Below are 13,526 nucleotides of genomic sequence, written 5' to 3' on the forward strand. Positions count from 1 at the left end.
ACTCCGTCTCAAAAACAACAACAACAACAACAACAACAAACAATAGATGAATAGGTCAATGGAATAGAATAGAGAGCCCAGAAATAGACCCAAATATAGTTAATTTATCTTTAACATGGAGCAAAGGCAATATAATGGGGAAAAGATTGTCTTTTCAACAAGTGGTTCAGAAACAACTGGATATCCACATGCAAAAAATAAAATAAGAATAGAATCTAGACATAGACATTACACCTTTGAAAATGAATTCACAATAGGCCCCAGACCTCCATGTAAAATGCGAAATTATAAAACTCCTAGACTATATAACATAGGAGAAAATCTAGATGACTTTAGATTTGGTGATGACGTAGATATAACACCAAAGGCATGATCCATGAGAGAAAAACTTGATAAGTTGGATTTCATTAAAATAAAAACATTCCTGTTTTGCAGAGACACTTAAGAGAGTAAGAAGGAAAGCTACAGAGAGAAAATATTTTACAAAACATATATCTGATAAAGAACTATTATCCAAAATATACAAAGAACTCAAACTCAACAATAAGAAAATAAACATACCAATTAAGAAAATGAACAAAAGACCTGAATACCTACCTCAGTGAGGAAGATATACAGTAAGTACATGAAAAGATGCTCAACATCATATGTCATTAGGGAATTGTGAATGAAAACAACGAGCTATCACTACACATCTATTAAAATGGCCTATTAGAATAGCCAAAATCCAGAACACTGACCACATCAAACGCTGGTGAGGATGTGGAGCAAGGGGACCTCTCAATTATGCTGGTAAGAATGCAAAATAGGCCGGGCGCGGTGGCTCAAGCCTGTAATCCCAGCACTTTGGGAGGCCGAGACGGGCGGATCACGAGGTCAGGAGATCGAGACCATCCTGGCTAACACAGTGAAACCCCGTCTCTACTAAAAAATACAAAAAAACTAGCCGGGCGAGGTGGCGGGCGCCTGTAGTCCCAGCTACTCGGGAGGCTGAGGCAGGAGAATGGCGTAGACCCGGGAGGCGGAGCTTGCAGTGAGCTGAGATCCGGCCACTGCACTCCAGCCTGGGCGACAGAGCGAGACTCCGTCTCCAAAAAAAAAAAAAAAAAAAAAAAAGAATGCAAAATAATATAGCCATTTTGGAAGACAACTTGGTAGTTTCTAATAAAATTTAACATACTCTTTAACACACGATCTAGCAATCAAACTCCTCGGTATTTACCCAAAAGAGATGAAATTTACAATCACACAAAAATCTGCATATAGATGTTTATAGAAGCTTTATTCATAATTGCCAAAACTTGAAAACAACTAAGATGTCTTACATAAGTAAACGGATAAACTGGTTCATCTAGACAATAGAATATTATGCAGCACTAAAAACCAATGAGCTCTGAAACCATGAAAAGACTGAAGAACCTTAAATGCATATTACTAAGCAAAAGAGGCCAGTGTGAAAAGGCTACGTATTATACTTTTCCAACCATATGACATTATGGAAAAGACAAAACTATGGAGAGAGTAAAAAGATTAATGGTTGTCTCAACTCCTGACCTCATGATCTACCCACCTCGGCCTCCCAAAGTGCTGGGATTACAGGCGTGAGCCACCACGCCTGGCCCAACATGGTGAAACTCCGTCTCTAGTAAAAATACAAAAATTACCCGGGCATGGTGGGAGGCACTTGTAATCCCAGCTACTCGGGAGGTTGAAGCAGGAGAATTGCTTGAAATCGGAAGGTAGAGGTTGCAGTGAGCCGAGATCACGCCACTGCACTCACTCCAGCCCGGGCAACAAGAGCAAAAGCTCCATCTTAAAAAATAAGTTAAAATTGGCCGGGCGCGGTGGCTCAAGCCTGTAATCCCAGCACTTTGGGAGGCCGAGACAGGCGGATCACGAGGTCAGGAGATCGAGACCATCCTGGCTAACACGGTGAAACCCCGTCTCTACTAAGAAATACAAAAAACTAGCCGGGCGAGGTGGCGGGCGCCTGTAGTCCCAGCTACTCGGGAGGCTGAGGCCGGAGAATGGCGTGAACCCGGGAGGCGGAGCTTGCAGTGAGCTGAGATCCGGCCACTGCACTCCAGCCTGGGCTACAGAGCGAGACTCCGTCTCAAAAAAAAAAAAAAAAAAAAAAGTTAAAATTAAAATTAAAAAAGATTAATGGCTGTAGAGGGTTAGGGGAAGATAGAGTTGAATAAGTGGAGCACACAGGATTTTTAGGGCAGTAAAACTACTCTGTAAGACACTATAATGGTGGATACATGTCATCATACGTTTCTGCAAACCCGTAGAATGTACAACATCAAGAGTGAACCCTAAACTATGGACTTTGGGTGATAACTACATGTCAATGGAGGTTCAGTGATTGTAAGAAACATACATTCTAAACCGGAGTGGGATGCTCATAGTGGAGAGACTGTACATGTGTGGGGCAGGAGGTATAGAGCAACTCTCTGCACTTCGTATTCAATTTTGCTATGAACCTAAAACTGCTCTAAAAAACAAAGTCCATCAAAAAAATTTCATTAAAGAAAAACACTGAGGAACCATCACACAAGGCAGAGTTTAGGACCAATTAAAAAAAAGGTATTAGAAAGAACAGTTCATTTACAATAGTAATCAAAACTACAAGGTACCTAAAAATATATCAAATAAAAATGTCAAAGACTTGTACAGTGAAAGATATCCTATATTCATTGAATAGAAACACATTATCTCAAAAATGTCAGATTTATGTAATAATCTATAAGGTGAATACACATTTAAAAAATCCCTATAGGGGAGAACAAGAAAAGTAAGAGGAGACTTGTCTTACCCATCCAATGCCCCCACTCTCCCCTAAAGTCTTATTATAAAGCATTGGTAATAAAAACAGGATTGTGTAAGCACAAGGAAAGGTAAATAGATCAGTGGAACACAGAGACCAGAAATAAATCTAAGCATAGCACGTATATAAACTGTGTATATAATGGAATGAGCATTATAGATTAGTGAGCAAAGAATTCAATGAATGCTAATAAAGAATTCAGTGAATGCTGGCTTAACATAAGGAAAACATTTTGATTTCCACATCATGCCATATACATAAAATTAATTCCAGAGGACTTAAAGTCCTAAATGTGAAAAACAAAACCTTAATACTGTCCACACCTAGCTATTCCACCTTTAGTAATTTATTATAAGGAAATAATTGGAAAAGGGAACAGAGATATGTACAAAAATATATGTTCAGGTTCTTCCATTATTATTTACAATGGAAAAAAAAAACCTAAAAACCTAAATGTACAACCAAGAAGTAAATAAACTGCTAGTATATACAATTAATAAAAACATATAAACTTATATTGCTGATATAAAAATCAGGCTGCGTGCAGGAAGCCAAGGTGAGAGGATCACCATGCACCTTGAGCTCAGGAGTTTAAGACCAGCCTGAACAACATAGCAAAACCCCTGTCTACCAGAAATAAAAAAATTTTAAAAAATTAGGCACATGTAGTGGCACATGCCTGCCTGTAGCCCCAGCTACTCAGGAAGCTGAAGTAGGAAGACTACTTGAGCCTGGGAGGTCAAAGCTGCTGTGAGCTGTGAGCTGTGATTGTGCCACTGCACTCCAGCCTAGGCAACAGAGCGAGACCCTGTCTCGAAAATAATAACAATAATATTAATCCTATAAAAATGCATTTTACATATAGCTATGGCAATCAATGCTGTAGTATTGGTGGATACCAATGGAATCTGTTCAATGGAACAGAACAAAGAACTCAGAAATACTCCCATACAAATATGCCCACGTGACTTTTGACAAAGGTGCATAAGCAATTGGAGGAAAGATGGTCTTTCCAGCAAATGGTGCTGAGGTGACTGAACATTCATACACCAAAAAAAAAAAGAGAAACTTGACCTAAGTCTCATACCTTATATCAAAACTAACTCAAAAGTGATCATGGACTTAAATGTAAAACATAAAACTTTTAGGGGAAGAAAAGGCACAGAAAATATTTGGACTCTAGAGCTAGGCAAATAGTTCTTTGATTTAACCCCAAAGCACTAAAAAATCCATTAAAATAAATAAATTGGACTTTATCAAAATTAAACCCTTTGCTCTGTGAAAAACTCTGTTGAGAGGATGAAAAAATCAAGTTACAGACTAGAAGAAAATATTTGCCAACCAGTCCTTATCAACAAAGGACTACTACCTAGAATACATAAAGAACTCTCAAAACTCAAGAGTAAAAATCAAAAAACAAGCAATTCAATTAAAAATTGGGCAAAAGGCATCAACAAACAATTCACCAAAAACAACATTCAGATGACAAATAAGCACTTGAGAAGATCAACATTACGAACCATCAGGAAAATGCAAATAAAAACTGTGACGAGATTATCACTACACACCTATCAGAATGGCTAAAATTAAAAGTAAGAATAATAATAATAACGATACCAAATACTGGCAAGGATGCAGAGAATCTGAGAGAATTTGGAGCACTTATAGATTGCCAGTGAGAATGTAAAAAATTGCACAGCTACTGTGAAAGATAGTTTAGCTGTTTCTCAAAAACCTAAACATATAACCATAGAACCCAGCAATTGTACTTCTGGGCATTTATTCTAGAGAAATGAAGACAGGCTCACACATACAAAAAAACCTATACAGGAATATTTGTAGTAGCTTCATTCAAAATAGCAAAACAACTGGAAGAAACCCAGATGTCGGCCGGGCGCGGTGGCTCAAGCCTGTAATCCCAGCACTTTGGGAGGCCGAGACGGGCGGATCACGAGGTCAGGAGATCGAGACCATCCTGGCTGACACGGTGAAACCCCGTCTCTACTAAAAAAAATACAAAAACTTAGCCGGGCGAGGTGGCGGGCGCCTGTGGTCCCAGCTACTCGGGAGGCTGAGGCAGGAGAATGGCGTAAACCCGGGAGGTGGAGCTTGCAGTGAGCTGAGATCCGGCCACTGCACTCCAGCCTGGGCGTCAGAGCGAGACTCCGTCTCAAAAAAAAAAAAAAGAAACCCAGATGTCCTTCAATTGGTAAATGGTTAAAAGTATCATGGCACATTCATGCCACGGAACACTATTCAGCAATAAAAAGGAAAGTACTCAGCCTGAGCAACATAGTGAGACCTTGTCTCTACAAAAAAATAAACAAAATTAGCCAGGTGTAGTGGTGTATTCCCAGCCACTCAGGAGACTGAGGTGGGAAGATTGCTTTAGCCTTGGTGAGCCGAGATCGTGCCACTGCACTGCAGCCTGGGAGACAGAGTGAGACCCTATCTCAAAACAAACAAACAAACAAAAACAAGGAAAAAGCTATAGATATATTCAACAACCTGAATGAAGCTTAGAAAATCATGCCATGTGAAAAGAGCCCATTTCAACAGGTTACATACTGTCTGATTCTATTTATATAATATTTTTGAAATGACAGAAATAGAGAACAGATTAGTCACTGCCAGGAGTTAAGAAGAGAATAGAGGTAGTGGAAAGTCAGTGTAGCTATAAAGGAGCAACATAAGGGATCTCTGTGTTGGTGAAAATGTTAATGTCCTGGTTGTGATACTTTACTGTAGTTTTGTAAAATGTTACCATTGGCGGAACCTGCGTAAAAGATACTCTGGATCTGTCTGTATTATTTATTACAATTGTGTGCAAATCTACAGTTATCGCAAAAGAGCATACATAAGATGATCCTTTTATTAAATCAGCAGCATATTAATATATAATATATAATATCTGCATATTAATTTTAAAAAGTTTGGTGGCCAGGTGCGGTGGTTCACACCTATAATCCCAGCAGTTTGGGAGACAGAGGCGGGTGGATCACCTAAGGTCAGGAGTTCAAAACCAACCTGGCCAACATGGCAAAACCCTGTCTCTACTAAAAATACAAAAATTAGCCCGGTGTGGTGGTACATGCCTGCAGTCCCAGCTACTAGGGAGGCTGAAGCAGGAGAATTGAACCTGGGAGGCAGAGGTTGCAGTGAGCCGAAATCGCGCGACTGCACTCCAGCCTAGGTGACAGAGCGAGACTCCATCTCAAAAAACAACAACAAAAAAAAAGGAAAAAGAAAAAAAAATGGAAATAGCCAAAATACAAAGAATTAAAATTAAAATTAAAAAATGTTTGGAAATAAATAAAACAAGAGTATTAGTGGTTATATTGGTGAAATGATACATAACTGTTAAATTTCTTCTTCATACATTCATGTATTATAAAAGATTTTTTCAATGAGTATGCTCTACTATGATAGCAAGAAAAAATAAACGAAGCTATTTTCATCATGAAAAAGAGAATACATGCTATTGTATACAACTTTTTCACTGAAAAAATAACTATATAAATTCTTCCAAATATCATTTTAAAAGCTGTTTAATATTCCAGTGCACTGATCTATCAATTTTATTATTTCCTTATCATAGGGAATTAAGGATTGTTACTACTTTGTTAAAAAAAAAAAAAAAAAAAGCAATGCAACAGATATTCTTCGATCTTAATCTTCACATGCAACTCTGATTATGTCTTACAGCCAGACTTCCAGTCATATAAACCTATTGGATTATAGAGTTACTGGAATATACTGAACAACTGCTTTTCTGAAAAACTATGAATTGATGTCCCCATCATAGTATAAGTGTGTGAGATCACTTTACTCTGTCCCTGAGAAGTTGTCAAAATTGTATTCACATTCCAAGCTCCACTGATCAAATAAGTACGGGAAACAGACATGCTAATCTCATACAGTGACATCACAACATAATAAAATTGACTTCACACCAGTCTTTGACATTATGCAATCTAATATGTATGGGTCTTGCTTGCTCATCTTCATCTCCCTTCACCTCCAGAAAGTTGAAACTTCTTCATCTGACATTGCGAAGCTACCTCTCTCAGCCTCATTCACTTGCCTCCTTGCAATCTCTCAAACCCATCTGACGCAATGTGTCTGTCCAAATGCTCTGTGGATAGCCACAGGGCTCTCTCTCTCACTGACTTTAGGTCTTGGCTCAAAAATCTCCAAATCAGAGGCTTTCCCATCCCACTCCATGTAAATCAGCCACCCCCTTCTCCAGCCTCCCTAACTGTATTTACTTGCTCTTTCTCTGGCAATGACGTGCTGTAAGTTTTTGATTACGTCTCTACTTTATTCTGAAAATTTAAAAAATCAAATCCTATCCTTCAAGACACTGTCATCCCAACTTGTACAGACTATACACTTGTCTCTTTATCACGACCCAGGAATCAAGATCAGCTCCAGCAGAATTTATTTCTAGGCCATCCCTCCTACAATCTTTTTTTAGAGTTACTTTTATGATAAATAATAATTGTACATATTTATATGGTACATATTTTAATACATGAAAATATTGTGTAATAATCAAATCAGGGTAGTTGGGATATCCATCATCTCAAACATATACCATTTGTATTGAGAACATTTCAAACCTTCTTTTCTAGTTATTTTGCAATATACAATACATTTTTGATAACTATAGCCACGATACTGTGCTATTGAACAGTAGAGAATTTACTCCTCTAACTGTATTTTTGTACCCGTTAACCAACTCTTCATCCCTCCTACCCTTGCCAGCCTCTAGCAACCATCATTCTACTCTCCATCTCAATGAGATCAACTTTTCTCGCTGCCACATATGAGCGAAAACATGTAGTATTTGTCTTTCTGTGCCTAGCTTATTTCACTTAACATAATGTCCTCCAGGCTTATCCTTGATACTACAAACGACAGGCTTTATTCTTTTTCATGGCTGAATAATATTTCATTGAGTATATGTGCCACATTTTCTTTATCCATTTATCTGCTGATACATACTTAAGTTGATTCGACATCTTGCCTATTGTGAATAGTGCTGCAATAAATACGGGAGTGCAAATATCTCTTTGATATACTCATTTCCATGGGATTGCTGAATCATATGGTAGTTCTATTTTTACATTTTTGAAGAACCTCCATACTGTTTCCCATAGTGGCTGTACTAGTTTACATTCCTACCAATAATGTATGAGAGTTTCCCTTTTACCACATTCTTGCCAGCATCTATTATTTTTTGTGTTTTTGATAATAGCCATTCTAGCTGGGATAGGAGAAATCTCAATGTGATTTTGATTTGCATTTCCCTCCTGCAAACTTTATTGATGTCCTTTCTCTATCTTGGCCTCCACCTCTGCAAATATAAATAATGCTGTTCACTGGGAAGCCCTATTCATGCTGCCCTCTGTTCAATACCCAAGATTGCTATTCCTTGCATCCTCCTCCCCACTACCTTTATAGCTTCCAGTCTCTATGTCCTCAACATCCGCCAAACCAACAAAGAAAGTAACATGAATGTAATAAGCTAATTCACACTAAGGTCTGTTTGGTTCAAATAGTAACTAAGAAAAAATCAAATTCTTAGGGTTTCTAACTGGAAAAAGAAAGATATAAAATGTACAGTTTGTGTTCCTGAGACATTTCCATTCCATTTTATTTCTTCAAGTTTGGTCATCACTTTTATTTTGTCATAGTCTTTCCGCCTGAAATGTTTTAGTCTAGTTTAACATTATCCAAGAAGTACCTCCCTTCTGATTTTCGTTCCATTCAGCACTGACCTCCTCCCTCCGAAGGGAGGAACAGCAAAGGATGCCTCCTACTGACATTCCTCCCATCTAAGCAAGCATTTTTCTACTTCAGTGAGTCTCCATTTCATATTGAATTCTAGCAGACTATGTTTTTTCTCCTTTAAAATGTATTTGAAAGCCCCCTTTTCCTTTCCACATGTTACTTCCACAGACTATATCCTACAGGTATGAGGAATCAGGCCTATCAATCAATCCTAGGAGTAATGTTTGCTTTGAAATGTCATTAAGCAATTCAATTATTTTTAGAAGGAACTACTTTGAGTTTTTAAAGCCTTATAAAAAAGACCACCTCTATAGTATCCATTGTCCTTTGTCATTAAGATACATAATACAAGGTGATTGGCTTACTTTGTCATGTACCTAGATCCTTATATGGTTGCAATGGGCTACAAACATATTTTTGACTTTAAATTTCATTTTTTCTTGAAATCAAAAATAGATTAGAGCAAAGCAGTGACACTTTATCTTAAAAAACTACATATAACATCCTGTGCTATTCTGATGGTAGAACAAATGATTTTTAAAAACAAATGGGGATAATTCTTTGCATTCTACACCACAGCTTCCTGAGATACACTCAACTGCACACTACCAGATGATATGTGAAATACCCCCAAAGAATTAGAATCTTCCTCCAGCCCCACAAAAGACAACTTACCAGACTTCCTTGCTTTCAAAGCAATCACAGCTGCTAGCTCTCTCTGCACCTAATAAAATATTAGGGGGAAAAATCAAATTAGAAGAAGAAAAATGTAGCCATCAAAAGCAGTACTTTGTTTTTAGATATGCAGCCCAAATTCAGAGCTGTTGCAATTAAACCGAAGTTTGCTGCCAGCACTTTTTTGATTTTTGCTTGTTTTTAGTACGTGGAAAAACCTCTGCATAGGAACTTTTAGAAGAATCATATTGAATTACTTTTTTAAAAGTTAGACAGTTGCCAGAATGTATATATTGTAAAACACTGGTATTTACACTGTGACGATGGGAAGTACCTAAAAAAAAAACTATATAACATTCAGATATAATGCAATTATGAATTAAATTATTAAAATATACATGATACCATAACAAAGATTAAATATTATTTACCTCTCAAAGATGCTAGTTTATACAGAAATTCTAGTAAAGTTGATATAGGTAATCCTGGTTTAATTGGACCTCTGCTCAAATATAATGAATGTTCACTGCAAGCCTGACAGGTTTACAGCAACCATTTTGGATAATATGCCACATAAAAGCAAGCGTCATCAATGCATAGGGCAGGTGAAATGGGAATAGACTAGATGACCTTTAAAATCCTAAATGTCTTAAACCCTACTTACTTGTCCAAAGTTTTTAGCACTTAATCTCACTCTCATCTTTCCCACTTCGAACACTTAAATCCTTCCTTGAAAACATTTTCAAAGCAGAACATGAAACAGCGACAAAAAAGATAAGCACAGTCACTTTCAAAGATAACATGAAGGTATCAATAAAAATTCCATAACGAGGAAGATCTCTCCTCTTCAGGACACAATCTCTCAAGCTCAGAAGTTTGTGTGTTCAGGCGTTTGGAACTGGTGATGGTTGGGTTTTTTCTGAGGGATGGGGGTATCAGGCAGCTGAATATATTGCAGTAATGACACTTTAAAGTGAGAACAAGGGAGTTCAAGGTTAAATTGCAGATTTGCTATTCAAATTAATGTAATCTACATTCATTTACTGGAAGGCAAGTGTAGCAATATGCTAGACCCTGAGACTCCACCGAGGACTGCTTTGTCAATGGCCAGGGCATTATCACCCCTGCAGAAGGCAGTCTGTCCCATGTACTGTCTTTATTGCCATGCTTTCCCTGATGGGCTACGTGAAAGCTATTCAAAAACGCATAGTCTTAATTTAGCTGATTCTTTGACACCTTAAGATTCTCTCAGGAAAATTACACAGCAGTGAAAAGACAATCAGTTCTTCTCCAACCTTAAGAGTTTGAGCTCTGAAAATGCTCACGGTTGGAAAGTTTACAGTTAAAGAACTCAGCGGGAAGAGTACTGAGGCAGACAGAAGTGATGAATGACCACAAGAAAACCTTTATAAGTACTGGTATGTATACTCAAATAAATTTAAAAAGCATCAAAGTAAAAATATCAATTACTGCATATTTTACATATTTTAAATTGTTTGTAAGGTTTGTTGTAGTATTACCAGCCCTTTTTAGGATTTTCTTCATTCAGTGTCACAAATATTTGGAGTTGGGATAAAGAGGCAGATTATAAACATTCACAAGGGTCTTGTCACTGGTTTCCAGATTCTATGACCTCCCAGGGAAAACGCCACTGTGGCACACACACAGGGAGAAGGCAAAGATGGAAAATGATGCACGAGGTGGATCACTTAATTTGTTCACAAAGGATCAAAACCAGTCATCTCCAGCTTCCTCTTTTAATTTTCCACACCTGAAATCCCTTTATGGGATTCTCAGTTTTTCCTTTTCCAATTAGAAAATGATGCCCAAAATAGAAACAGCTCAGAAAAGGAAAGGATTATATTCCCACCAATGTATAACACTACAGCTTTTCAAAGAATTGACAGAGAAAGAAAGGAAAGAATGAGATGAGCAAGCAAAAACTGGAGCATTTCCAGGGCACTGGGAGGGTGAGAGATGGGCAGCGAGAAAGGCACAAAGAACTTCACAGTTCAACTTAGAACCTAGGCTGCTTTTTAACATAAAATAAATGAGATTACTGTACTGTATTACACCACATCCACTGAACCTCTGCCATGCGAGGATACGAGTATTTTATGCAAAGTAGGATGTAGGATAGCTTCCATGTTTCTGCACTAGGAGGGAAAAAGGTTTTGGCAAAACAAAACAAAACAAAATAAAACCCAAAGATAGGTTAGTCTTCCTACAAGACACAAACGGAAAAGTACTGATCAAGCAGAGCACACACTGGGTAAGATCCCTTTTATGCTGCTATAGGATCTTCACAGTTCTTTTTTGTTTTTTTAAATGACCTAGCAATCAATCAATCATTTAAAGTTGTGTGACTAATGCCTATATTTTGGCTGGGAACTCCACTGAGGCAGAGACCTGTTTGCCTTTTCTTCACATTATCCTGGGCAATTGACACTCATTAGCCCACAAGAGGTGGCTAAAGAGACAACCCTATTTATACAAAGACAGAAGGAGAAAATACAGAAAGGACCCAGGGGAGAGAAAAAACTTCCCAAGGGAGGACAATGAAAACTCAGAGAAGGCATGTCCTTGGCATAAGCTACTCCCAGCAGAAGTCTTCAGAACATGTTAGAAGGATTCAAAGTTGGCCTTTGCAAATAATTGTTAGGTTTATATGAAACTGAATTGAAAACCTTAAACTCTGAGCAATTACTTAAACAGGGACTACACTTTTCTTCGTGTGCTAATAAGGGACCTGTTGGCATTGGAAAAGAAATGTCATACTCCAGTGCCAGTTGAGCCTTCAAATAACTGAGGCTCTGGCTGACATTCTGACCACAACCTCCTGAGACACCCTGAGCGGGAACTACCTAGCTAAGGTGCTTCCAAACTCCTAACATGTGGGGGATCGATCAGAGTGGTGCGAAAAACTACAGGGAAAGGACACAAACCTTCTGAAAGGTCGGAAGGTTCTGCACAACCCGGGGGGGCGGGGGCAGAGAACAGGTGAAGGCAGCTGTTCTATAACCCTGAGGCAGAGGGCAAGGAGTAGGTACAAAGGACTGTGGGGGAATTTATCTTAAACAAGCTTGTTTACTTATGCTGACCAGGAATTGACCTTTGATCATCTGTGTACACCTGACGTTCCCTGAAAGGGGAACAATGAATGTTAATTACCTACAGGTTGTGTTGGCTCCAGGTTTTCTGCATTGCGCCTGTACTGAATAAAAGCAAGCAGCTTCAGCTTCTCAGGGGTACTCTCTGGCCAGTAGAGCCAGGCAGTCACCTAGGTGCTCTTACACTGCTTACCTGTGTCTGAGTACTCCTTTCATCCACCTGCCAAGGTCTGTGGGACAGACCCAGTACTAACATAATAAATACACGTTGTTTCAAATCTCTAGATTCTGGAGTCATTTGTTATGCTGAAGAGTCTTTTATAGGACAATGATGATTTTTCTACTGTAATCTAACTGTGTTGTTGGCAAACCTGAGTTCCTCTCATCATGCCCAAAATAGAGCCACTGTTAGGTTAGGCTTGAGAAATATACCAAATGTAGAACCATGTTCTGATACTGGCCATTGTTTCTATTCAATGAGGATACAAAACCCCTGCCCAGGTCATTAGAAAAAAATGCATTGTTCTTAATCTGACAGAAACAGTAAATTATTAGCTTGGCTTTTCCTATCACAACTCTTCCCTACTATAATCCATAACTCCTTTTCAAAACCCCCTGGGACTAGATGTATTTCAGAATTCAAAATTTTACATATTTCAGAAAGGTATCTTAAGTGAGGTCTGGGGCAGCAACTTGTAGTCAGATACATTAATATTTCTTCCATGAAATGCATTACTATTCAAACCAAATGGGATAAAGGAAGACTAGAAAAAGCCTAGAGTTTTGCCACCAAATACGTTCAGTTTTTTATTTTGCCACCAAGTTAGTTATGAAGAACTTTCGTTTTTCAGAGTTTTTATATTATAGGACTGTGAATAAGGGACTGTAAACCTCTACTAGTTTTACATTAAAGTTTCCCTCCCTCATCTTTTTCTCATGTTTCTTCTTTTCCAATTGCTATTTGGTCACTACTTTTCGTCTGCTTACTAGGAAGAGCTTTCTTTAAATAGCTTGAGTTTTCATCTAGTTCAGCAGTTCTCAAACTTGACTGCACATTAGAATCATTTGGAGAGGTTTAAAAAAATACTGATATTTGGGCCTCAACTAAATGAGAA

General features: G+C 38.2%; 1 protein-coding gene across 2 annotated transcripts in view; it reads right to left on the reverse strand.

Moving 5' to 3' along the window:
• Window positions 1–13,526, reverse strand: part of LOC105475677 (Rap guanine nucleotide exchange factor 5) — a 242,049-nt gene that overhangs the window by 142,951 nt on the left and 85,572 nt on the right. For both annotated transcript variants that reach the window (XM_011731142.3, XM_071094929.1), the window contains exon 7: window positions 9,302–9,350. In XM_011731142.3, coding sequence (XP_011729444.1) covers window positions 9,302–9,350 — 49 coding nt within the window. The remainder of the gene's footprint in view (window positions 1–9,301; window positions 9,351–13,526) is intronic.

Source organism: Macaca nemestrina, chromosome 4 (assembly GCF_043159975.1).
Source record: "Macaca nemestrina isolate mMacNem1 chromosome 4, mMacNem.hap1, whole genome shotgun sequence".
Classification (NCBI taxonomy): Eukaryota; Metazoa; Chordata; class Mammalia; order Primates; family Cercopithecidae; genus Macaca; species Macaca nemestrina.